Source organism: Opisthorchis viverrini (genome assembly GCF_000715545.1).
Source record: "Opisthorchis viverrini unplaced genomic scaffold opera_v5_238, whole genome shotgun sequence".
Taxonomy (NCBI): domain Eukaryota; kingdom Metazoa; phylum Platyhelminthes; class Trematoda; order Opisthorchiida; family Opisthorchiidae; genus Opisthorchis; species Opisthorchis viverrini.
The window spans coordinates 578018-605119 of record NW_008751890.1 but is presented as its reverse complement, the minus strand read 5'-3'; the positions used below and the strand labels follow the sequence as shown (position 1 = coordinate 605119).

The 27102-nt window shown below is 45.1% G+C and overlaps 1 protein-coding gene across 1 annotated transcript in view; it reads right to left on the bottom strand.

Annotated features, from left to right (window-relative positions):
• The window catches only part of T265_08743 (hypothetical protein), a gene marked incomplete at both ends in the record, with an annotated part of 39680 nt that extends 18081 nt beyond the window's left edge, over window positions 1-21599 (bottom strand). The window contains 10 exons of the mRNA XM_009174628.1: window positions 362-1031; window positions 6268-6340; window positions 8606-8746; window positions 8933-9007; window positions 10976-11245; window positions 11617-12063; window positions 12983-13173; window positions 16035-16093; window positions 16132-16207; window positions 21233-21599. Of these exons, the coding sequence (XP_009172892.1) occupies window positions 362-1031; window positions 6268-6340; window positions 8606-8746; window positions 8933-9007; window positions 10976-11245; window positions 11617-12063; window positions 12983-13173; window positions 16035-16093; window positions 16132-16207; window positions 21233-21599 (2369 nt within the window). The remainder of the gene's footprint in view (window positions 1-361; window positions 1032-6267; window positions 6341-8605; window positions 8747-8932; window positions 9008-10975; window positions 11246-11616; window positions 12064-12982; window positions 13174-16034; window positions 16094-16131; window positions 16208-21232) is intronic.
• Between the last annotated feature and the right edge of the window lie 5503 nt (window positions 21600-27102).

Sequence of the window (27102 nt, the reverse complement as noted above, 5' to 3'; positions counted from 1 at the left end):
ATAAGCCCGTTACATCATGGCAAGATATTGGTCTCGTTTATCATATCGGTGGAGAACACGCGTCAACCAGCAAATTTGATTATAGAACCCCTTACGAGCAACAGGGTTGCCTTATCTCCAAAAATAGATATCCAGTCACCGTGAGCTGTAAGCACTGCCCTAAAGAAGACTGTGTTCACTCTGGATGGATTCGCTCAAGTTAAAGGGGAAGTATGTTTCTGGTGTCGATGGGATATATTCAGTCCTTGTGTGCTTTCAGATTAGGGGAGCAAGCTGGAGTTTCACTGGGTATACGGTACCTGAGGGAAAATATGAGCGAGGACAAAGGATAGTGTTCAGTTAATTCCAAAAAGATTAATACATGAGATTAATGACATACTGGAACGCTTCAACAACAGCTTTTCTAATGGGTTCATCCTGTGACCAAATCTGAATGAAAATTTGTTGAATGCCAGCCTCCAAGCCACGAACGCCTGCGTGTTTGGCGGTCACAAAAAACTCAATAGCTTCGGTCACATCAGTTAGAGTTTTTGAAGCCAGCATCAACTGAAAGTCCTGAATCGCCAACTGAATGAGTGAGGAGAACGCCGAAGTCTCTCGAAGATAGGCAACACAAGCCCGTTGTCGCATAACTTCAGCTGAGAGTTCACTGTGAGCAACGGTTGTTGATCTCAATGGACTACGCCCGTCCTGAGGAGTATGGGATGCTATGGCTGCAGCTGAGTGGATGGCCGCTTCTAAAGCCGCCGCTGCATCCGACTCAGCACCATCTACGGGCGAAGGGCATTCCAAGTTTTCTTGAACGCTATCGTTCTCTTCAGCCGAAGAGTTGGCTGCATCTGAGGCATCGTCTTCACTGTCAGACAATCCACCCTCGTTTTCTTCCTGACTAACGTCCGTCCCATCCGTATGGTGTATCTGCTTCTTGTGCTTTTTTCCATTCTTTCGCTTTGAGTTGGAGACTGGTTCATTTCCATTACTTGGGGCAGGTCCCTCAGGTTCTTCTGTCTCTTCGTACGGGCAAACTTTACCTGGAAAGAAAAAGCGGGCGCTAAAAATGAAAATTAATTCTAGAACTATCTCGTCCCTATGTATCATATGCGCCTCTGCATAGCGAATAGCGGTGCAAATGTAATCCTTTCACACAGCGATCTGCACTTACGTTACTATCGCAAGAGATGAGATGGGTATTAGATGCACCAACTGAACACATGCAATCGTAATGAAGGGCCCTTTTCGACCTCAAAAACAACTCATGCATTGTTTAGCATCGCGGTGGAACACGAATCTTTTATGAAGGGAAGGATTACGCTGGCCATAATCTTGACTAGGACTCGCTAGACCGCTGTGTGGGCTTTCCATGGAGAAGCCGCTATCCATCAGCCTCACCTAAGGTTTGACTTTCGAGGCAATTCGGACACAACCGGGACGGTTTTATCAGTCACCTGAGAAAGTTACATCCTGGTGTATACACCCCAAAGGTAACGAGTTTTGTCACAAGTCAGAATCTGTTAAATCATAGGGGAAAATAGGACTATATTTGTAATGTACTACTCATAAAGTTGCTGGAAATCCATCGACAGCCCACGACCGGTTTCGTCCTTTTTGGGGCTCATCAGGTAGGCGCAGTCTTCGAGTTTCCATCAACTTTATGTTCTATTTGAAACCAAATTGCATCAAATTAGCGAATATAGACTCATTTGCTAACTAATTTGGTTTCTCGAGAGACTCAGTTAGAACCCAGCTGAATCTCTCGGTTTTGCTGTTTCCAAGCAAAAATGGGATTAGTTGTGTCGACCGTTCAAGGGAATTATATTGTATGAACACCGTCCTCGAGCAATGTGTGGTAATAATTAGGGTCTATTATTACTTGCATTTGTACTTTGCACTTCGATCAAATTCTGAGACATTAGTGGGAGAGGATGGCAAAAGATGTCTATATGGGCCTGAAGTGACAACCACTCACCGACAAGAATAAACTACATATTTTTCATGCTATACTGTTCAGCCATTTTTCGTGATGGAATCTCATAGTTCCTCAACAGAAATCCACGGAACAATCTGTCCCCCGATATAAGTTCAATTTCTCAGGAAAACACAAATTGAAGTTGAACTGGTATATGTTTATCGAGATATTTAAAGATTCAAGCCGTCAACTCAAAAAGAGCGGAATGTGTCCCTTCGAACACCATTAAGTGCACTAGAACGCGAACAGGAAGGTAGCTGGATTGAAATTTCCGACAAGTTAATACTCCCTTGGCGTTTGATAGCTCTACCCAGAATACCCCGAACAACAATTACCGGCAGTTGCCACTCACCTGGATTCTACAACTGACGTAGAACGCTGGACGGTGAACGTGCAACTCCCTATAGGTCTCGGAGGTCTATGAATGCATATGTTATCTCGGGAGTCACCGAGCTCCTGGTTCGGATGACCCCCACCCGCATTGCGTAAACATGGGGATGAAGTGTTCAGTCACGGCTTGCATGATCTATTCGCATGCATTTGGGAAAAGGAGACTGTCCCAGACAAGTAGAGAGAATCGGTTAAGGTACCCATTTTCAAAAAGCGGCTCGTAGTGAGAGTGCCAACCACAGGTAAATCAGCTTGACCTCGATTGCAGCGATACTGGTGGCATCAGTTGTGTTGCGTCGACTTACGGTGGCTTGTAAAACCGAAAGAAACCATGATTCCGGCCTGAGAGTTGTTTTCAAATCTTCACACTCCGTCCGGTGATTGGACAACGCCAGAGGTACAAAAGACCCACAATTTTAGTATTCCTGGATTTCCAAGGCCCATTCGAATCGGATGACCGGTAACACGCTTGCCCATCAATGAATGTCGCTGAAGTTTATGAACATAAAAAGTTCTTTGTACTCTCGGATTTTCGTGTGTGAGACTACAAGGAGAGCTTTAGGAAAGCTTAAAAATCCACCATACACAAAGCGGTGAATGTCAGGAGTGCCTGCTCTCACTGTTCCTAATTAATTTCGTCGCCGATGAGATAATGCGATGAACGCTAGAAGGTCTTCAGAGAGCTTCTGACGAAAACCTCACCGATCTGCGGTATACAGACAACATCGCTCTTGTGTCTGAAGAAGAGAAGGTGCAAGTGTTTCGGATGAACTGACCAAATTTATCCCGTTGTTTGCAATGAACTTTGTACCTACAAATGTTCGATCGAGCTTCGGGATAGGCAGTTACTCAACACGCCACGTATGATACAGGGTGAGAAACTCGAAGTTGTGGAGCGTTTTACGCATCTTGGAAGTTGTATTAGCTTCATTTGTAGTGTGACATGTAAGGGTCATGCACGAATTTCTAAGACTTGGGTCACTTTTCCTAATTCCTTATGGCGTCAAAGCGGTATATTCCTGAAACTCAAGGAACGTGCGTATCAGGCCACAGTACGGGCTGCTTTATTGTGTGGTTGTGAGACTTGGCCTGTTCGAGCGGCGGAAATGGAACGTCTTTAGGTGTTCGATAATCGGTATCTCAGAAACATAGCTCGTGTGAGTCGGTGTCGGCGAATTCGTAACGAGGCGATTAGAAAGCGAGTGCTCGGTTGCGAAACGAGGAATTCCGTCGGAGAATGTGTTCAGCACCAGAGGCTGGGTTGGTAAAAGCCATGTATTGCGCATATAAAACCATCGCTTTCAATTCGGACTAGCGGAAGCAGAGAAGTGGTCAACCCTTGACCTGGCGAAGGGGTATGAAGGAGGTTACGAAAAGTCTGGGTGCTGTAGGCGAGACCCGGCCTCCAGGATGAGGAAAACGTGATACCCACTGCACCTGGTTGAAGACGTTGCTGCTAATCTGTCAGTGGCATCCTTGTTGTCAGTTTCAATCCAGATTGCAAGGGTGAGTGTATAGAGGAGTAAGCACCTCAGAATGACTGCGGTGACAATAGTAATGATCGTTCAGCCGTAACATCCTTTCGATGCCTAGCAGCCATGCCACGCGAAAAAACACTAGGACTGGGACACTGCCAGGTTGCCCAAGTCTAGACAGGAATGGTTGTGGTAGGCTAGCACAACGTCCCTTCCTTGTCCCCTTTATTCTTTTTTACAAATAAACCATGGTTTTACAGCAACGAAGCATGAGTGTTAAACACTGATGTCATGCAGCCGATGATGCTGATGACGGTGACTGATGATTTCTTCCCTATTGATAATTACCATAATAATTCTTCAATTGTAATAATCTTGCGGTGTCTAGCTGCGATGCCAACCGGAGGAAGCACGAGGGCTGAGATACTGTCAGGTCGCCCAAGCCTAGATAAGAGCATTCAAAATGAAGAGGTTGAGTTCGAATCAAGGACTTTCTGGCCAGTAAATTTATGCTTTAACCAATAAGCCATCTCGAGCCACCTGGCGAAAGGGTTGGAACATGAAACATACCGAATGGTTTGTAACATAGAAGGCAGTAAAATTGCGAACAATGATTCCACATCTAGGGCTCAGGTGAAAATGGGGGAAGTAGTTTTCGACTACCGGTTAGATGGCAAAATTGACCGTTGAACACGGTACTGGAGGGTGTGATCAAATAAATATATCACTGTAGCAGCCATGGCACAACGAAAGGAGGATAGAACAATGACAACGACAATGAAGATGATAACGTGCTAGTCAACCTAGGACTGTGAACCCACGTTTGACGAACGCCGTGGCTGCGACATGGAGTGTTTGTATTACATCACTCCACATGGCCGGCATCCACCGACCTTCTGGAGGAAGTGAGGCTGGGCTGAGTACTCGTCAAACTAAAATGCGACACAGACACCCAAGCCAATCCTAGTAAGATGGGGCATCTATAAAAGAAGTGACATCGTTGTAATCGACTGTTAAGTACAAATAGGATTCGGATTAGTGGAACCAAACTGTCTAGCTCAATGAACACACCAACGACCGTCCGCCTTCTTTCTGGAGTGAGTACAGCAGAGCTTTAATCTTTTAGGGAGGCTCACGGGATGATTGTTCCATTCGCTGAGAAGTACTTCTTATCCTAACAGATAACAAAATATATATCGACACCTTCTGAGGATACCCGAGGATTGTCGGTTTACGACATCCGTTCAAATAGCATCGCTTGAGTCTGATGACGGGAGACAAAGAACTGTATCGAACAGTACTGAGCTCACCAAACCCATCTCTAGGGGCCTACATTTTACCACATCAGACTGTCATTTTGAGCACCAGTTGCACTCACTAAACCAGAGTACACAAGAGTGCGGACAACAAATAGCGCTGCAAAGGGATATGAAGAATTTTATTGTAGGCTTCTGGAGTGAAACTCAGGAGACTACGAGACAGTGGATATATATATATATATATATATATATATATATATATATATATATATATATATATATATATATATATATATATATATATATATATATATATATATATATATATATATATATATATATATATATATATATATATATATATATATATATATATATATATATATATATATATATATATATATATATATATATATATATATATATATATATATATATATATATATATATATATATATATATATATATATATATATATATATATATATATATATATACCTCGATGTGTGTGAAGAACCCGGTGCCGGATGATGGTTTGGGTTGTATTCAACTCAGGCAATGACATGGAAGTCCTCTGAACCCGATGAGAATTGGTACCGTATACACAACGATTTTCTGCTGCCTGTAGAGTGTCGATGATGTCACTTGTCCGGTGAACTGAACATGATCAGCTTTCTTATGCAATTGAGCCATTATTAAGATCGACTTGGATGAGTCATGGTTGCATAGACTTGACGCAACTTCTCCTTTGGTATAGAAAGAAACCGCGTCCGCAAAATAGGATTACCTAAAGGAGAGGTGTCTGGTTTCACCGCAGCCTGTAAATTTACAGGAGTGACCTAAGGCCTTTCAAATGTTGCATAGCGAAGCTGGGGTGAAATGCCGGGTGCACATGCAGACCTAATCGGTGAACGACGTCAAAAGATATTCAGCGCACATTCATGCCATATATGAACCTACCCGATTTCTTAAGCTGCCAGTGACCAGAATGGGGGCGTTTCAAGTTTCTTTTCGCTGGGAATCGATGGGATATAATGACACAATATCCACATGAACTGATTACTATTTGGAAGTCCCATAGTATCGAGCAGAAAACTGTACTACAGCGGAAATAACTGATGTGGAAAATTGTCGATTGTAATTTAACAATCACTAGAATGGGAAGAATAGAGCTTACAGAGAAGTTCCTCCAGACCTTCAAGGCGCTTTGTTTCCTTGAGGAGAACTTGCTGAAGCTCAGCTGGAGTTAGCTGCCAGGCAAAAGACATTAGAAAGTACATGGTATAGTGGCTTTAAGAAGTTGACTAGATTGGTAGATCAGTACAAGTTATGTCAAACGAGTGAGTGTATATAAAATCAGACTTTCTTATGTCGTATTTCAAGGACGTCTAATATTGCTGGAGGTGAGCTAAAGTGAATTCTACCAAAACATGACGTAACAAGCCAGTGAGTGCAACCTAGTAGTATCAGCCGCCTGACTCACTCAAATTATTCTATATTACCGTTTACAACTGTCAAGAGACAAATCAAGAAGGGGTGCCATGCCTTAGCTGAAATTTCCATTCTCTCTTTCCTTTTTCTCGAAGGCTATCTTGAGGTTAACAAGAAGAATCCACACATGACTTCAGGGACCAAATTGTGCCTGTCATGCGGAGGTATCATGTCGACAGTCAAGATCGGCTGGTGTAAGATTTATCAGCACGATTTTGAGGGGTGGCAGCAGAACGAATAAGTTAGAGCATTATCTGAACATGAAGCGAAGCCCAGGGAAAGCTTGCAAGGTAATCCACACTTCTAACGTATGAGACTACCGTCAAAACTAACCACCTCCAATTGCTTTTCTCACGAACCAACAAGCACGCCCAAAACGGCGCTAAGCAGACCCACAAATAATCCACTTTCATTTCCGATGGCTGAATGAGTCCCTGAGAAAAAACGACCATGCCAACGGTATGTACAATAGACAGAAATCATGAAGTGAGAAAATAAACGCCTACAAGCATTGGGAAATATGAGAAGCTCATCCCTATTTCGACAGATACATTCATTTGCAAATCAATTTGGTTTTCACGGGAGACTCATGTGAATCTCTCGTTTATGATGTTCTTCAACCGAACGAGCTGCACATAGGCCGCCTCGTGTTTCAGTTGGTACGATATTCGAGATATCGCCGTATATTTTCATAAAGGAAACTACTCACAAAGTTGGTGAAAACTCTTCGACAGCCCACGACCGGTTTTGCCCCTCTTGAGGCTCATCAGGTGGGCGCAGTTGACGCAGGGTTGACGGAAACTCGGGGACTGCGCCTACCTGATGAGCCCCAAGAAGGGCAAAACCGATCGTAGGCTGTCGAGGAGTTTTCAGCAACCGTGTGAGTAGTTCCTTTCATTCCTATTTCTTTAGGCTACAAACCGCATACCGCAGGAGATCGGGTTCCAGCAGCTATAGTTTCATTAACAAGAGATAAAGTAAATAGAGGAGCTACGAGCTGCAGGCTACTTTCTGACCAGCATGACCACACCGATGTGATTTACTTCTATGGTGGAATGGGGTGCCTTAATAAGCAACAGAGTAAAGATGGCGACGTTCAAGCAATAGTGGCACCGGCTGTACGATCCAGCTATGCTACGATTGCCATCGTAAATTTGGGCATCGAATCCCATAGGCTCCGCCCGAGAAGATGCCAATTTCTAATCAGCCCTATCAGTTTTTGCTTCCATACTTTACCAAGCCAAAGACAGAACACCTTTGAGTCTCATCCACCTCGTAACCTGCTAAGTAAAAAGCGCTTTGCGGAGACAACGACCCTGGGACATCCATCCAACCAGGGTAAACGATTAAGTACACATAGCCAGCCCAATTGTGGCCGAGTGACTAACTTGAAAATCCAGCTGACATACCTTGGACGACCGATCTCATGGGCTTTAGCGCTCAAGTATTCTTGTACCTTCAGCGTAACCAAGAAGTCAATGCGGGTCGCACCATGGCACCACATATCATAACAACATATTATAAATGGACGTTAGGATAGTGTGGTACTCTCTTGAACCTCGATAAAACCAAGCGAACGCAGTCGCATTGGAGGCAGTCATACTACGAAAAAGTACTGTGCACAGCCATATGGTCTTATGGGGAGAGTTGCCACGTAAAAGTCATTACAGCGAGTGCCAAACGATAGAGCTCGACGGTCTGTAAAAGCTGCACTCGCCTTTCTGCTTCAGGAAGCGAATTCTTCAGGTCAGTTCAGCGGAACTTATGTTGCAGCTGAAGTAGAGGAATTCATCCGCCACCCACCAGCCTGCATAAATGCAAGGAGATCGTGTTAGATCCCACGGAGAGGTGGGTGTCAAAAAGTAGGGTTCGAAACATCAATATAGACCCGTTGAAAACGTGTCAAGCAGCCATACTAAGCTCTCTTATGAAGGAAATCACGCTCGTTAGATATAACAGCATAGACAACAGTAAAACGTCTTCAGTAAGCATTAAATGCACTTTATAGTTGGTGAAGCAAGTACCTTCATGGCAGGACACTGTAACACCATGGCTGTTAGCGTTTTGCAAGCGTAGCGCCGTGCCAGACTGGACACATCCCGCATCGCACCCGAGGGACCAACGAGCAGAGCAGCCAGCTGAGATTGACGACGAACTGGCAATCCCTGAGGAAATGAATCAATGGTGAGAGCAATTAGAGGAATATAGCAATCTTGTCTCGGACCAAATTTTTGCCCGATGCACCAGATAAAACAAACAAGTCAAAAGCACATCCGGCTACTAAGCAAACTATATGCAGGCCGAGACGAAAATACGGTGCACAAAGAAAACGCACAGGCTATTCCACTCACTCGAGTAGATACAATCGCATGCCAAATTTGCAGCGCCTTGGCACGGACATACCCATTGACGTCATGGATGTGCTCCTGTATAAGTGAAAGAGGGGAGTTCATCAGATCGATCGGAATGGAAACAAAATATATGAGGCGTTAATATAAGACCAGTACCGTTCACAAAACAGCGGACTGATCCAGAGAAGGAGCTCAGGAGGAATAATTCACAAGTTGTGCGAACCTTCCACAGAAAAGTAGCCACTCGAGGAACAAGCCAACATGTGGTGAAGTGATGTGAACTCCCTGATTGAAAAATGAGTGGCGATATATCTTGTCTAATCACACTGCTGACTGGTGGATGGTACCTCAAACAAAAAGAAGAGTAAATGATTGTAGAAAGGACTGAGGCCATTTAACCTAATATAAGTGGAGAGAGTAGAGGACCAAAACCTTTGCGCTACAAAAATATTCTCTGCCCCGGTATATAAAACACCAGTACAACGGTCACTTCCAATAAGAATTCGCTTCAAAGATTGCATCATTCCAAAGCAAAGTTAACGGCAGGGGCACTGAGCAAAACGATGCTTATTACATGCTCTGAAAATAAAACATCCATCAACGGATGACAAAGTAAAAAATAGCATTAGGAAATAACCCAGACCACAGTAAGCTCCTTTCGTGTTCACCATCCGTGGACATTTGAGTAAGCCTTGTGTGATGACTGGCCTAGTACAGAGTCACACATGAGTTTCGGTTGCTAAGTTTCTAACAATGGAGTTCAGGTGGAGTTTTCTCAAAAGAGTAGTTGAGGAGCGGGAACTGCACCTCACCCTCCCGAGTCAACACGGACCCGATTTAGTGAGAAAAAGTGCCAAGCCAGTATCGTGTTCGTGTTGTCCTACTTGTCAAGTAACAATCTCACAAACACAAACACCTGTCAGTGAAGAAAAAATATTATGCAGCTCTCCACGCATTCTGGTCAACTCAGTCATCACAACACAAGTTAAGCTGGTCAGGGAAACGCTCAGTTGTCGGTGAACCTGGTGGCACAACGGCATTCACAGTAAGCTGAATCAGAGAGGTCCACATCCTAGACGGTTTATGAGTCATACAACCAAGCACGGAATGAATCACCGTGCAGTAGGGACGCCGACGAAAGGCAATGGAGAATTCGAAGTTTGAAAGTATATTTCCAGTAGGGAGCATATCGCTCGACGAACAACAATATGACTGAGTGGTTAGAGTGCGGTTTCACTGACCGGAAGGTTTGTGGTTCGAACCCGACCTCTGCCTCTCGATTTCTCCTGTGTAGGCTTTGGCAGCCTGGCAGTATCCAAGCCCTAGTGATGACTTCCAGTGGCATAGCAGCTAGGCACCAAAACGGAATCACCGCTAAACGATTATTTTTCTATCTTATCGGTAAGATGAAATTCGAACACATTTGGAAATCGAAGGTGTATACACCCTCTCGATAATATGGACTAGGTTCTCAATGGTCCTGCTCAATAGTGAAAGGTGGGGGAAACACACGCATAAAATCGTTAGCTAGAATGAAGCTGCCACAGGTCGAATGCAAATAATTGCGATAAGCTTCTCGTAATACCAGGTGGTCTTGAAAACGGGGAACTTCTGTATACCTTAATCGCTGTTATTTTGGACAAGTCAGGTTGCAAGGATGGAACGGTCGATACTCGGGAGGACCTTATAGGAGATGTGACTGTAAGATAAAAAGATTATGTTCCTTGAATTGTAGTCGACGGTTCTCGATTGTGATTTACACATCCAATGGTAAATCTCATGGGCCTATCACCACTTTGAAATGGAAACTTAGATAATGTTAACGGAGTTTTCTTATCATTGACATTACCTCCCTGGAAACCAGCAACACAACAAGCAAACGTGAAAGAAGTTCCGTGCGCATACAACCCGTAGAGGACCGATGCTTTTACACAAATCTTGAAACAAACTATCTCAGCGTGTACGTAATCCAAGTTATCTCATTAGTAAAATCGAGGAAATGAGATCCAGTCGGATTCGACAGTTGGAAAGAAAACCACTCACTTGCAACAGGTCCATTAGTCGGTCCCGCTGTACCGACTCTTTCGGATCCAAATTTTCGCGGCGAGCAAAAGAGGGTAATACCTCACCTATAACTCCAAGAACACAGTTGCGCATTTGATAGGGATCTTCGTCTAAGTGGGATCGTAGAAGAGGTAACATTGATTGTCCGAGATTCGGATACGCACTAGCCACTTCCAGCAGAAAAGCAGAGAAGTTCTGAGTGGTCTGAGCATCACGTTCCAGATCTGCGCCGCTATAACTGCAGATTTCCTAGGAAGTTGAAGAGATTATTTCAACAGATGGGGTAAGTGTTCTAGACAGAAAATTGGCAGTCGAACTGGGACACGAGTGAATCAAGGGCGAGCGGTCGACTTGAGAGGAGAAGAGCGAGTTGTCATTTAGGATTGCTGAAGCTGGGTAGCTCCAAACAAACCGTAAGAAAACGCAGATCCCTAAAGAAGGACTGAAAAACGCCAGGATAGCATTCATTGGTTGATATACACGAGAAAACCGTTATTGACATTGGCTTCAAACTCCGCCCCAACCAGTGGCGTTCAGTAGCTAGCATACCTGACGCAGCATTGATACACTATTGAAGCCCAGGCACACAAACTTAAGAAAATGTAGTGGGGTCAACCAACCTTGAGAAGTTCACGAACGACACCACCTAAATTCTCTTCCTCCATGAATGAACGAACGAAAGAAAGGAGACAATTGACCATATGAGGATGGCACTGCAGCAATTGGGTCAATTTCACAGAGCACGCAATCGAATGGCCATACCGTCGCACCAGACTGGCAAGTAGACTGGTCATTGCAGTGCGCACACTGGCGCTGCTCGCCACTGATCGGTTTTCAAGCAGCTTGTAGCAACAGTTTGCTGGTAGGTTGATGAAGTCTTCTTCCGCCACTGGTGGATCCCACAGTTTGTTCAGTTGAAGACGACAAAGCTGATCCAGAATGGTCACGGCCTTCTCACACTGAATATTCCAGTCCATGGAGAGTTCACTGTCGCCTGGACCTGGACGTGTGGGTGAATGACGACGCCCACGTCCAGCGCCACCACATCGAGTTTTCTTGGTGCCGATCTGATGGGAAAGATCATGAAGAGTTCGCTTCAGTTACACAAGCAATAAGTCATCGAACTCAAAAGGGCGTATCGTAAAGTTTGAAGCACGGTCGATTTGGTGGTATCTAGTAAACAGTACCCACTAAACAATGTTAGTAGTTTGTGCCAGTCTAGCCTAGATAGAAGCTCATTTTGATTCCTTGCAAGCGCCCGCGAAATAGTTGAAGGCCAATAACTAACAAACTCCCGCATATTAGTTCCGGACGGTAAAGGATATACGTACTGAGATGTGTGCTTCAAACGAATAACATTAAAGAGGTGTTTGAAGGAGGCAACAGGTTACGGAGCTCAAGATAGCTCAGTGGTTAAGGCGCCAGATTAAGAAACGGAAGGTCCGCGATTTGAACCCAACCTCGACTGCTCCTGTCAGACTTGGGCAACCTGGCGGTATCCCACCCATGGTACCTCCTTCCATTGGCATGACAGCTAGGCACCGAAAAGGTGCCACAGCTGAACGATTATTTACATTATATATAATAACCGGTTACTGGGCATGAATGTAAACACACTGTGAAGCACTATACCATAAACTAAGGTGTCCCAGAGTGAGGTAGCCACGTGGTGACCATATAATCCATCAACTTGGCGTAAGTGGTATAAAAGTCAAGTCCTGTGACGTATGCTCAGGATTCTCCGGCCGGTACCTGCAGTTCAGAATGAATGCCAGAAATATAGCTTCTGCTATAAACGGAGTGATGGCGGTGAAAGAAAGTGGGGTGACTCCACAAAGAATGAAAGAGAATACCTAATTTCCAAACAGAGGAGAATAACGATTTCACATCTTCAAAAGTGAACATCTATGGTAGATGTGAAAATTTATATGTAATACAACGGCGTTTTTGAAAATTTCAAAACAAACTGAAACTCAAGTAGCACACCTTGGTAGCCGTCGTGGATTTGGTCTGTTGGTTCAGGTCGTTCTCAAACATGTCCACATACTGACAAAGCAGATACACATGCATCCGCAAAGCATTTCGATTCGCAGCCAGTTTGACCCGATCATAAGTCAAAGTACCCGAATCTTCAGATTCCAGTAACGAAGACAGCTGGTGGACACAAACTTCACAGCCTGAATATTGCAAATAGAAAATATTGCATTTGAAGTATACTAATTTGGCAAGGTATCGCCGCATAGCTCAATCCAAAAATATCACAGCGTGCTTGGGTGAGAGTAGTTTAAGGTAGTTTGGGGTAGGTTAAAAATATAAACCTAACCACTTCGAACAAACGACAGAAAAGTAGCGCGCGAGAGTATGAAGTCTTTGATTCTGTTGAAGAGGGCTTCGACAGAATGAAGCTGACGGGACAATATTAAAATGTAGGGTACCACGTGTGGAAAATGGGTGGGTGATCCGTGCTCCTAGGGACCTCTTCCTGTGGCATGTGAAAGCCGAAACAAACTTAAATAGCTGCCCGTAAGCGCAAAGGGCATGGAGTAGAAATAGAGCACTCATAGCTTTTTTATTCTACGGTTAATAAAGCTACATATGGCCGAAACAACGGCAAGACAAAGACGTCGCACACAGACAAAAAACAAATATGTTTCTCCGCCATTGGGAACTTCTGGAGCAAATATGCTCTCATCGAGAAGAGCGTTTTTGTAGCACAGGATTTTGTACTCGGCTTGCGTTTCCCATCGCAAATAACTTAGCAAGTATATGCTTGCTTACCTAGCTGTACGTTTTACTACCCTTATATTCACCGACTCGACCTGCTACATTACTACAGGAGAGGACCCACGGCACGACAACGAGAACTTGTCTTCACCATTCAGGTTGAGTTTATCGGGTAGCACAACAAAGTCAAGACTACTGTTCGTTAGTTGGTGAAGACCACGACCATAAGCAACAGGACGCGGGACTTTTCCAGTGCAACCTCCACCCTGAAAAGATGAGGAGCAGACTTTCTAGCTCCTTAAATGGCTGATATATCACCATCACATCACACCGAACATGCCATAGGCCAACGGTGGACTGTCAAATCAAACGCTTACATAATAATGCCTGATTGCATTGATCAAACTAATAAGCCCCTCGTTATGGGAGTTGACTTCACCGACACACTCACATTGTGGAAATATGCCACAATGGCAATAAGTTTATTAGGGTAAAACGTCGGAGGGGCAAACGACCGTCGAATCGATCTTCATCAAGCATCTCATCACTATGATTGTCTTTCTCCTATATTTGCATCAGCGTTCGTCACAGGAGCCCGTAGCTTATTGTTCATATTCGAATTAAACTAACGGTCATTAAGTCTGTTTATAATGTCTCAGACTACAGGGCCTGAGAACTAATGCATCTGTTGCCGACATGCGAGGAAGAAGCGAAACATCCAATGAGTTCCGACTGTAAAACCCGGGGATGACTAAAGTACAGTTATTTCTATGGAGATTTTTATACCTCAAACTCCATGTGGGATCAAACCCATCGAACAGACTATAATTTACATCTCAACGGTTGTTCCATATTACCCACCCAGACCCTAATTATCAGGTCGTGGACTGCTCTCCAGTCTTCTAAGAAATGTCAACCTATTTTTCTTGGAATTGCGCTCAGGAACGAGTTCCAATTATAGTCCATCGATTCTACCTACCCTTATGCATAAGCCTAAACGAAACCACTCACTCACAATGCCCAAGTGTGGAGCATCTCCGGCCACGAATGAAAGTCCCACTTACATCGCGCGCATGCCGTGCAACGTTCCAGAGAGCACCTTGGTCAACTGATACAAATGGTATAAATGTTGCTTTTTGGGTAAAATCATTCTAGTAAGAAGAAAACAGGTTAAATCTTAGAACCACAATGACGAATGACCTAGTAAGGGTCTAAGAAACAGCTTGTGTTTCACGTTTATCTTCTTATTACCCGTTCCAGATACGCACATCAAATAGCGAATAGGATTTAGGCGGTCCTCCTTTCTTGCGCGTTTTACTGCCAGCCGTCAGCTAGTAACCATCGTTAACCGAGACTCATAGATTAACTCTCGTCATAGAAAGCCATGGTTCAGACCAAATTAATATAGCAACGGTCATCTAAGTTTCCCGTTCTAATCCAAGCCGTTTATTTGTCAAGACATTCCTTGATGTCACTAACAAAGTTAATCCTTTGAATTAAGCGAACGACAGTGAATGCCGTAGATGCATCAACGACAACCGTCATTTGAGGCTGAGCTGTATTTAGTTTGAAGCCTAACAATATTTCCTTTGAGCCAAAAATAACGCCGTGAGTGAAATATTGGGTAAAGCTGGTCACTTGCAGTCTAGCCGCGCATCACTGTTAACAGTTAATTGACGGAGAGGCGGAAAGCTGGATCAGCATGAGAAACTGAGTACATATAATGGAAAGCACAGAAACGATCTGACGATAACCTTGCCTTCCAGATAAGTGTCCCGGCAGCTGAGCTACCTAGGTCATGCAAATGAAATCCTACAGTTATTCACCGCGGGTTTGGGCCCAGTCCGATAGCATTTCCCTTTGCATTATGTTCCTGCACTCCAATTCTAGATTCACCAAGTTACTGTTTCTTCTATACCAAATCAGACCCACGCCGTCCCGGTAGCCGGGGGAATTCAAATGTTGATTCGTGAAAGTCACAGTAAAAGGTATTGGTAAACATCAGCCAATGAGCAGGTGTCGCGAATCGGTACAGAATCATCACCGGCAAGGATTCGCGTCCGCCGGCTAGTAGATTACTCATCAAGAAATCGAGAGGTCGAGGATTCAAGGCTTTATGACTTTTGTTTGGATCACATGTAGTTGGGCTCCTAACCTGAACAACGACTGAAGCCTCACTAATAGGTCCAAGAATTAGGGTGGGTGTATTTTTAAGTGGCCTTTAGCCTTCAGAAAGCGCCTAAGCGGGTGGAAACGTACCAGAACCGGAGGGCCAGTGAATAAATCATAGCGATACCATGATGAGGAAACCAACCTTTTAACACGAGTTCCCAGGCTTCTTCCTTCAGGTCTGTAGGAGCCCCGGTCCACTCACTTAAATGACATGATGCTCATTGAAGTCGAGAACTTACTGTAAAACACTGAACAGAATGTCGAAGGTCCGTAAAATGTACAAATGACCCTCACTGCTGAGGATTCTCAAACATTCTGAAATGAAAAACGAAGTTCCTATCAATGACACTACAGACCACATAAAATCAGAGGCAATTTATCGCAGTCAGATGTGATATCCTACAGCTAGCTGTCTTGGCAGGGGAAATGAAAATAAAGTGTATGCTGGTTGAACAGGAGTACGTACAATCCCAACATGTAGACCTTATGCAGCGAATGATTCTCATGAATCCACTTGTTGCTACAGTAATTCTACCACGGTGCGAATAATATCACCCTCCCAAAAACTTCCTCCCCAGGTTTTATATTGCAATCCAAACAAATCACCTCTTTCGATCGAAATAAGGAGGGGGCACCATGTCATGTACAGATTAAGCGGAAGATGCGGAAACCAAGGAGGAAAACGGAAACGTAGTTAGCTGATGCGTGCGCGTGGACTTGAGTACGGAAATCATTCATCAGGCTGTTTTGCAACCGGTGACAGATTGTCACCGCTACACGAACTCCAAACACTGTTAAGTGTGACGAATGAAATCATGAATGGCCCGTTTCAGTTCTAACATGACAGTTGGGTGAATGTATTAATTCGGTCTGACGTTATCCTTTTATTAACAAGGATGATGAGTGATTTCATCGCGTTGGCTATTGTAACATACACAATCAGTGCAGCTGTTCAATTGTAAGGAGTCCGTCAGAAAATTAATCTAATTAATTTTTTGCGAGAATCTCAACATAATTCGAGAAAAAAAGGGTGTAGAAAACATGGAAATCACCATTATGACCTAGCGGTCAGGCAATAAGGGACTCACTTGGAAGTTGAGTATGCAGCTGCCTAACAGGAAACACCTCATTCACCACATAAGCGTTGGGAGTTGCTCTTTTCAAAAGATCACTACGGGATACCGGGATAACAAAATCTGGCATGGTTTATGCATAACAACCTGAAAGACAGGAAATACAGATGAGAATTACCCCGGGTTTCGTATAAGTAAAAACCCTGAGAGCACATAGAATTAAAACTCTAGAGAAGTTAACAGCCATCCAAATAAACTCGTGCCAAGGAATCACGAACACCTCAAACAGAAGATGGAACCGGTTTCGAGCCTTACAGTCCATTGGTAGAAATATGACCGCCCTCATGGAAACCGACGTCTAATGTGATTCTCACGTCGGGGGACTCAGAATGGGTAATTGGCGGTTGCAAGTACAACTTCTCCGCGTTAAGCAGTGAAAAAATTCACAGAGACTACGTCAGACGGCCAGTGAAACGACATTTAAGGGGCGCCAATAGGTTAATAATGCATATTGGATGGAACCCGAGATTGATGATTCAATGTTTCTACCTAATAAGAAAGGTGTACCAATCGACGCTAAACTCGGTTTGCAGTTATTAAGCTTAGTTTGCGGCCTTGTGCCAACATCTCCGAGTCAACAAAACACATTCTGTGGCTTGCACAGATATAATTACTGTTAGGACGGTCAGGTCCTAACAAACAATTCTATCCTAGGTAATAATTCACTGAGATTCCACGTCATCTCTGTCGTAGTCAACCTAGACGCATGGCTCCTTCTTTAATTGGTTCATTTGCACTACCGCCGATCTTCATCTGACGTCCTTTGTCTTCTTCCTTGAGGTTTTCCCACTCAGGTAACTAAACTATCATCGTGATAGAGTAAATTCCACAAAGCTCCAAAATCACCCAGTTAGCTCCCACGGACCCAACAATTACAATAGACAATATTATTATACAGTTATTAAGCGAACGAAATGGTAATTGAATTAAAAGAAAAACATGGCACATCTATGGTGGATTGTTAGGATACATGTCAACACGTGTCTTGAAAAGATGAAAAGTACGGGAAAGTATAGAGAAAGCGTAAGAGAATACCAAATTGTGGCACCTCGAAGAATGAGAGAGGTGGAAAGATCAGACTCATAGTCGGAAATTGTGGCTTCATAAGAATGGCTTGAAAACCAGAGGCAAGTTGCAAGAATTCTAACCCAAACATGATTAAAGACCAAGAGTGGGGAACGCAGCCGAGATCAGCAGAGGTGCAAACTGGAAGCGGGGGAGGGAAATAGAGATAATTAGAATGATCAAATACGGCTGCGATAGATGATGCCCACTTTGTGACTTTTGGATGGCCGGCATGATGGTGACTTTTATTCGGTCGGCATAAACCCATGGCGGTATACACCTCAGGCAAAAATAGATGGAACAATGCTGGGTGACATCGTCAGCTATCACAACGATGCTGAGAAAGCAGACGGGGGAGGACTGCAGATAAACAGTAAATGCAGAGAATATAGCCGATCCTTGAAAGATTCTGCTGGGATACTGCGGACAGTTTAGACAGCTCAGTCCAGACGACATAGAGTACATGGTACTCGATGAACCAACTGAGCTAACTTGCCAGGTTTGAGTACATTGGATGTCTGGAAGGGATATTAGCTTGCCAAACTTGGTCAAAGGTTTCAAAGATGCATAGTGATACCAGACGGGTCTCATCAAAGGAGTGGCCGTGGCTAGTCCAACTATCATGGTATGGTCAGACACCCATTTGTCCACCCGCAACCCCGCACTTGCACTGAGAACTTTACAATTGTGAAGCGCACATCAAGAAAGCAGGAATTATCCTTGTTTCAGTGCGCACACATCGGATCTCAGAACCGCTACTGTCGCTCCTTGAGGCTAGATCCTGTTGACAATCAGACACAGGGTATAATTCGGCAACACACCAAGTAAAGAGATAGGCGTGGTGGGACCAAAAAGAAAAGGAAAAGGTTAGCGTGATCCGGGATACGCCCACGCTACTTCACCTAATCCGTAAGAAACCGAACCAATAACCTGTCTGCTAACCAAAGATGATACTGGAAATCTAAAATAACGTAAGAGTCAGTGTCCATACCGCTACGCCGGATATTACCAATGACAGGTAAACGAAAAGTTGACTGAAACTCGGAGACTGCGTGTGCCTGCTCAGCATCAAGAAGGGCGAAACTAGTCATGGGCTGCCAAGGGGTTTTCGGCAACCTTATTGAATGGTGTCCCTTGGAAAGAATCAATGTTGCATACTCTAACGGACAGCTTCTACGCCTGCGCAAAGATAAGTCTTGGCCTACAATCTAACCAAAAACGATGCTATACACTTGAATACAAAACATCTTGATATCTTAACTCGGATAGTCGAACTGGGGACCACGACAGTAAGGTAATAACCATTAATTATAAAATGAGTCACCTCTATTTGCTAACCTCTCACCCGACTGCAAGCCTATCGCCACGAAATCATGGCGTTATAAACCTCACGATGAACAATTCATTTGCTCTGAAGTTAGTCGACTATTGGATAAAAGTATAATTGAACCTTCGAATTCTCCCTGGAGGGCTCAGGTACCGGTTCCGAAAAATTCAAACCACGGATGACGCATGGTAAAACCATTAATCGGTTCACACGCCTGGACGCTCATCCTTTACCGCGACTGGATAAAATGATTGAAGAAATTCCCCACCAAGCTATCTTTGGCACTTTAGACCAATTGATTGCTCACCATCAAGTTCCAATCAGTGAGAAAGACAAACCGTATGCGGCTTTTGAAGCATGAGCAGAGCTGTTTCAGTTCCATCGTATTCCTTTCCGTGTCACAAACAGAGTAACATGCTTCCAACGTACTGTTGTCCATAAAACCAAGTCCGAGAGCTTAAGCGGCACCTAAGCTTACACCGATGTCACTATTTGTGGGACTACTCAAAGTGAGCATGACCAGAACCTCAAACATTTTTATCAAGTAATAAAAAAGAATTATCCTTAACTGCAAGATACCAACATAACGACCAAACAGTGACGCGTTCTCGGTTATGAAGTTTCTGAAGGAATTATTAAACCAGCCCCATTCTTCAACTTCCTTATCCACATGACGCTAAATCCCAACGAGTCGTTGGCGTTGTTCGCAATGGATGCCACACTTCTCTGACAAAATCAGTGAGCATGTCAGAAACAATACTTTCCTTTACTGGAGCGTGTACATCAGTCCTTCGAGAATTTACATAACTCAGAGAACACAATGGTTGTGGCAGTCGATTACAATGCACTGTTGGTTGTCAAGACGGACGCCTCAGACGTAGCCATTGCTGAATCTCTGACTCAGGACTGCCGACCGGTGGCCCTCTTTTCTACAACACTGAAACCGAGCGAGAACAATCACTATGCTATTGGGAAAGAGGCACAAGCCCTAGTTGAATCTATCCGGAAAGCAATTCAATCTTATCACTGACCAGCTGTCGGTTTCGTCTGTGTACGTGTGCACGGTTGGTTGCAAATACGAACAAACTCTTTGCCTGGCTCCAGCCGCCCCCAAAAGCGTTCGTTCTAATATGCGGAACCTTTCGTTCCGATTTCAACTATTTCTGTGGAGCTTCAGTCTTGCTTTCCACAAAGTAATTTTCCGTACACTTCGCGTTCCAACTTGTATGTTGCCACCAACTCAATATTCCAAGGAACTTTTACACCTGGCGTCACCGCAACAGCGACACCAGTGAATCTTTACAGTTTCACTGTGCACCAGATTCCTGCTACCATTTATCCGCATTGTTCATACATTTCACCCCCACTTACGACCTTCGTGACTCTGGCCATAAGCCCAACAGTCCAAGGTCACGAGGCCTCAGCATTGGTTTGAAGTTCTAGTCTAAATCGACTGACTGGATTTCACGGCTTCACAGATTGATCACGCTCCTTCTAGAACCCAGTTTAAAGCACTGTTAGACATTTATTTATGCGAATCCTCGCGCTGGCAAGCATACTGCCCCGCGCTGAGAACATAAATAGCAGTGCTACACCCTTTTTTTACTTGTGCCTTTCGGGTGAACGACAGCCACTGACCGACAAGAACAAAAGCGACCCGGGAAACTTGGGCAAAAGCCTCGAACCCGTGTATCAGTCCGTGAATCCGTGCCAGCGCGAGGATTCGCATAAATAAATGTCTAATAGTGCTTTAAACTGGGTTCTGGTAGGAGCGTGAACAACCGCCGGAAGAAGGTCATTCCACGCAGCTACTACCTGAAATGAGAAAAAAATTCTTTAATGAATGTGTGTGCTCTGAGCTTGTGTTTGCTGGGTCAACGGTAAAAAGCCTGTTTGCCAAGCTTTGTTCAAACAGGGCATGAGTAAGAATTCGATCACCTCGGGGGCGACGGTACTCCAGGGGAAAGAGATCAAGCATGGCGAGACACGTTTCGTAGTCCACGGATTTGAGCCTGGCAACCATTGTCGTAGCGGTTCGCTGAACACGCTCAATGAGGGCGACGTCTTTGGTGCGTCCTGAGTAGACAACTTGGTTGGCGTACTCCAGGAGCGGTCTGACGTAGGCCCCATAGGGCATTGTGGAGTCCATGCGAGTAATACGGGAGAAGGTGCGTCGGAACATCCGTAAAATGGCGAATGCCTTTTGGGCCATTTCTCACGGTGCAGTGAGAAGCACAAGTCTGAGGAGACCCAGATGCCCAAATCGTTTTGGCAATATCCTCGTGATGTTTTCTGGTCCTTTCTCACCATGCATAACAAAGGCATTCGCTGAATCCCCTCCAAACGACACATGGACGCACTTTTCATCATTCAGAGGAAGGTGCCAGTCCAACGACCACTGCTTGGCAGCGTCTACATCCATTTGGAGGGCGCTGGCATTGGAACTCCAGGATTTCAAGTCGTCCGCAAAAAGTAAACATGGACTCGCAAGAACGTCTGGGAGGTCGTTGACGTAGATCAGAAACAGGAGTGGTCCCAAGACGGAGCCTTGAGGAACTCCAATGGAGACCGGCGCTGGAGAGGAATAGGTTGAGCCTATTCTCACTCGGAATGACCTGTCTGATAGGAACGCCTTGATCCAGCGAAGGATTTTCCCTTGAATCCCGTAAGACTCGAGTTTGTGGAGCAGCGGGACGTGTGGGACCCTATCAAATGCTTTTGAGAAGTCGAAAAATATGGCATCCGATATGAGTCCTTCGTCCTTGGCTTGGGTTAAGCTGTCCATAAACACGAGCATGTTTGTCACGCAAGAACGGTTTGGGAGAAATCCGTGTTGAGCTGGAGATATCAGATTGCTGGAAGTAAGGTGATCTAGGATGGCTCGCTTCAGAATGCGTTCCATCACCTTGCACGGCACGCTAGTGAGGCTTATAGGCCTATAGCTGCCAGGCGATAGTCGGTCACCAGTTTTGTAGATTGGCGTGACAATCGCTTCCTTCCAAGCAGAGGGAAGGCGGCCTTCGTCAAGCGACTGACGAAACACCAGGTGTAAACCAGTGTGGAGGACGTTTCTTTCAGGATCCTTGGATGGACCTCTTCGGGCCCCAACGTGCAGAATGGGTTGATCTTCTTTAAGAGTTGACGAATGTCCTCCACCGTGAAGACCAAGTCGGTTAGAGGCTGTTCGTAGCTCCGCCTTGACAATAGTTGATATGACGAAGACGCCGGGGCTGTGTAAACCTCAGATACCAATGTTGGGTCATTCGCCGGTTCTCCGTTTTTGTCCCTCAGAGAGAACGCGAATGGCTTGTTTCTGCGGTGATGTCTCATGGATCAAACCAACACAGCTGCTTCACCAGATCCGTTGTTCTGGTTCCCCAATTTCCGCAGTTTTTACTTTTCTTGTAATGTATTGGGCGGGATGGCTGTTGTTTCTCCCTACTCGTCTCGTTTTTGCCTAACATCTTGAAGTCCTAACGGCCTGATCATACTTTTCACGGATTCACGGATTGGTACACAGGATCGAGGCTTTCGCCTAAGTTTCCCGGGTCGCTTTTGTTCTTGTCGTTCAACGGCTGTCATTCACCTGAAGGGTACATATGAATAAAGGGTGTAGCACTGCTCTTTATGTTCTCAGGGCCGGGCAGTATGCTTGCTAGCACAAAGACTAGCATAAATAAGTGTCTAATAGTGCTTTGAACTGGGTTTTAGAAGGAGGAAGATTATTCCACGCAACTACTACCCGAAATGATTAAACAATTTTGTCCAATGAATGTGTGCGCTCTGAGTCCGAAAGTCATTTTGCCATATCCCCGCTGTGTTTTTCTGGGTCAACGGTGTAAAATCGACCCGGGAAACTTGAGCAAAAGCCTCGATTCTGTATATCACTTAGTGAATCCGTGAATAAGTGAATGTGGTACATCACCTTTCACAGCACGCTAGTGACTCTTATAGGCTTTTGGCTCCCAGGCGCTAGTCGGCCACCAGTTCTGTAGATTGAAGTGACAATCGCTTCATTCCAAACAGAGGGCAGACAGCCTTCGTCAAGCGACTGACGACACGCAAGATATAAGCGATTTATCATTGTAAACGAGGTTTGCCTCAGGATCCTCGGAAGGATCTTTTTGGGCCCCAACACGCAGAATGGGTCGCTCTTTCGCAAGAGTTGACTGATGTCCTCCAACATCAAGACCAAGTCGGCTAGAAGCATTTCGTAGTAACGCCTTGACAAGAGTGGATGTGATGAGGACGCTGTGGCTGAATATAAAGCTTATGTAAACCTCAGATACCACCTTTGAGCCGCTTGAGGGTTCTCCGTTCCTGTCCCTCAAGGAGAACGCGGATGGCATGCTTCTGCGGCGATGTCTGAAGCAGTTCAACAGGGGATTTCTCTTTTCTTCGAGCGGGCTTCACAATGGTGGCTAATTTTCGCATGTTTCATTGGCGCATTTTTTATTTACTGCGATTCCGCGTTTTACGAAATACCAGCTTACCTTCCGTGTCCAATGTAGTCAACTTTTTAAAAACACTCGAGAGCTTTTCTCTAGAAGATTCCAAATCCTTTTGGGTAGCCTCCGGCACATCTGACCCCGTGCTTATTTTGTTTGGAACAGCATCGCGTCGGCCTTGTCAACTTCTTGGACAGTGGGCTTATATAAGTCCTCTACTGAAGCTGATCCCGGTTTAGATTGTTCAGGAAAGATGTGCATTCCTGAGAAGTCTACATGGCAGAAGTCCCGAAACCACGTTTGAGGTTTAGAATTTCTGCCTCAGTAGCAGATGAAACCAGAGGTCGGCACACATTGGTCCAGTAGAGTGGTAATTAATACCTGATCAACGAAGTATCTTTCGTTAGTGATTACCAAATCCAGCAGAGATTGTAGTTGGCCTGCATTGTATCTGGTGGATTCAACGACATGTTGAGTGCACGCCCTCTGTGGAACGACTTCAATCAGCGCAGCTGCGAAAGTCCACCTGATCCGGTTCTTTGGAGCTCCAGGAGGCCTCCGGAGCGTAAAATCACTTATCGGCAGGAGCTGAGCTAAGTGGCAGCTTGAGAAGAGTTGCTCACTTGTTCGTGTGAGGAATCGATCATCTTCAGGGAGACCCGAGGGGGTGAATCCGTGAATAAGTGAATGTGGTACATCACCTTTCACAGCACGCTAGTGACTCTTATAGGCTTTTGGCTCCCAGGCGCTAGTCGGCCACCAGTTCTGTAGATTGAAGTGACAATCGCTTCATTCCAAACAGAGGGCAGACAGCCTTCGTCAAGCGACTGACGACACGCAAGATATAAGCGATTTATCATTGTAAACGAGGTTTGCCTCAGGATCCTCGGAAGGATCTTTTTGGGCCCCAACACGCAGAATGGGTCGCTCTTTCGCAAGAGTTGACTGATGTCCTCCAACATCAAGACCAAGTCGGCTAGAAGCATTTCGTAGTAACGCCTTGACAAGAGTGGATGTGATGAGGACGCTGTGGCTGAATATAAAGCTTATGTAAACCTCAGATACCACCTTTGAGCCGCTTGAGGGTTCTCCGTTCCTGTCCCTCAAGGAGAACGCGGATGGCATGCTTCTGCGGCGATGTCTGAAGCAGTTCAACAGGGGATTTCTCTTTTCTTCGAGCGGGCTTCACAATGGTGGCTAATTTTCGCATGTTTCATTGGCGCATTTTTTATTTACTGCGATTCCGCGTTTTACGAAATACCAGCTTACCTTCCGTGTCCAATGTAGTCAACTTTTTAAAAACACTCGAGAGCTTTTCTCTAGAAGATTCCAAATCCTTTTGGGTAGCCTCCGGCACATCTGACCCCGTGCTTATTTTGTTTGGAACAGCATCGCGTCGGCCTTGTCAACTTCTTGGACAGTGGGCTTATATAAGTCCTCTACTGAAGCTGATCCCGGTTTAGATTGTTCAGGAAAGATGTGCATTCCTGAGAAGTCTACATGGCAGAAGTCCCGAAACCACGTTTGAGGTTTAGAATTTCTGCCTCAGTAGCAGATGAAACCAGAGGTCGGCACACATTGGTCCAGTAGAGTGGTAATTAATACCTGATCAACGAAGTATCTTTCGTTAGTGATTACCAAATCCAGCAGAGATTGTAGTTGGCCTGCATTGTATCTGGTGGATTCAACGACATGTTGAGTGCACGCCCTCTGTGGAACGACTTCAATCAGCGCAGCTGCGAAAGTCCACCTGATCCGGTTCTTTGGAGCTCCAGGAGGCCTCCGGAGCGTAAAATCACTTATCGGCAGGAGCTGAGCTAAGTGGCAGCTTGAGAAGAGTTGCTCACTTGTTCGTGTGAGGAATCGATCATCTTCAGGGAGACCCGAGGGGCTGCGGTAGACCGCACCGATAAGGATAGAATCGGAAACGCGCAGCAGTATTTTGATCCGCGGTGCACTGCAAAAAGGTGGGGGAGTGGCATGAGAGGGGACAACGTGGGCGGACAGAGCCACATGTTCGTACAAAGCAACCCCACCAGCTCTTACTCGGTTTGAGTCAGTTCGAAAAACGGAGTAGCCGTCTATCGAGATCTCCGCGCCAGAGACATCCGGGTTGAGTTAGGTCTCTGTGAGTGCAGCTATGGACAGCTGTTCAAGGTAAGCTGACTGCTTAATAACGCAGAGTTTGTTGAAAAGGCTGAGGCAGTTTGTGGACAAGCATTTTCAACATTCTTGCTGCCTCCGAAAGTGGGAAGTGACCAGTTTGACGGTTGCATGTCGAGTTTCGGTCAAACCTCCGAAGGGGCCTTAGCTCAATATTTTACCCTAAATGACGGGTTTTAAAAAAGTGACAAAATGATAAATCAAAATATGTTTCCCATGTGCTTCCCTGTCGGATGCACCAGTTCACTCCCAGCCATTCAGGGCGGCGGCTTGCTCTCCAGAAGGGGCTGCAATTTTTTTGATGTCCGCTCAGGGCGGAGTAAATGCTGGTCTGCTTGCGAGGAATGGAGGAGTGTCTTGCACGCTGACGCAAAATTTCAGTGTAACAGAGCTGTTTACCATCTGCGGTATGCAACTATCGATTGAACTGATGTTGTTCATAGTGTCTCTTACTTCTATGAATGTCTTGATATAGCAGTTGAAGATTTTGTGCAAATAATGTCGTCGGTTAACTGTGTCAGAACGACTTTGGTAGATAAGAATGTGTCACAGTTAAGGATTCCGAAGGCAACGACACCCAGTACCACTGTCCCGTTTTGTCCGCTTTGCGTCCTTTGAGGTTTTGTTGCGGGGATTAAAATGCCCCTGGAAGTGACTCGCTGAGATAAATGCAGTTTGTATATCTATTCTAAGGGAATAGTGCGCTGTGGGGAAATGTGAGCTTCAGGTTCATGCCACCAGTAATGTAGCCGTACAGTGAACAGCGGCTCTACCCCACCGAGCATTAGATATCCTGCTTGCGTAGCTTGGCGAAGTATGCTCCGAAGCGTACCGCTACCCTTTGCAGCGAAACAAGTGACCGGTTCGAATCCACCAACAGGTACTAACTGAGTTGTCCGCGGTACTCATCAGTGTTCAAGCCATTACTTAGAGGAATGAGCATTTGAAAGCAAAGCAAGAAAGACATGTTAGCGTTGGTTGAGTCCAGTAGTAATAATAAAAGTAATGTTTATTCCCATCTTGTGGTTGGCATATCGTTAGTGACTATCATAATTTTACAGTTAGAATAAAAGC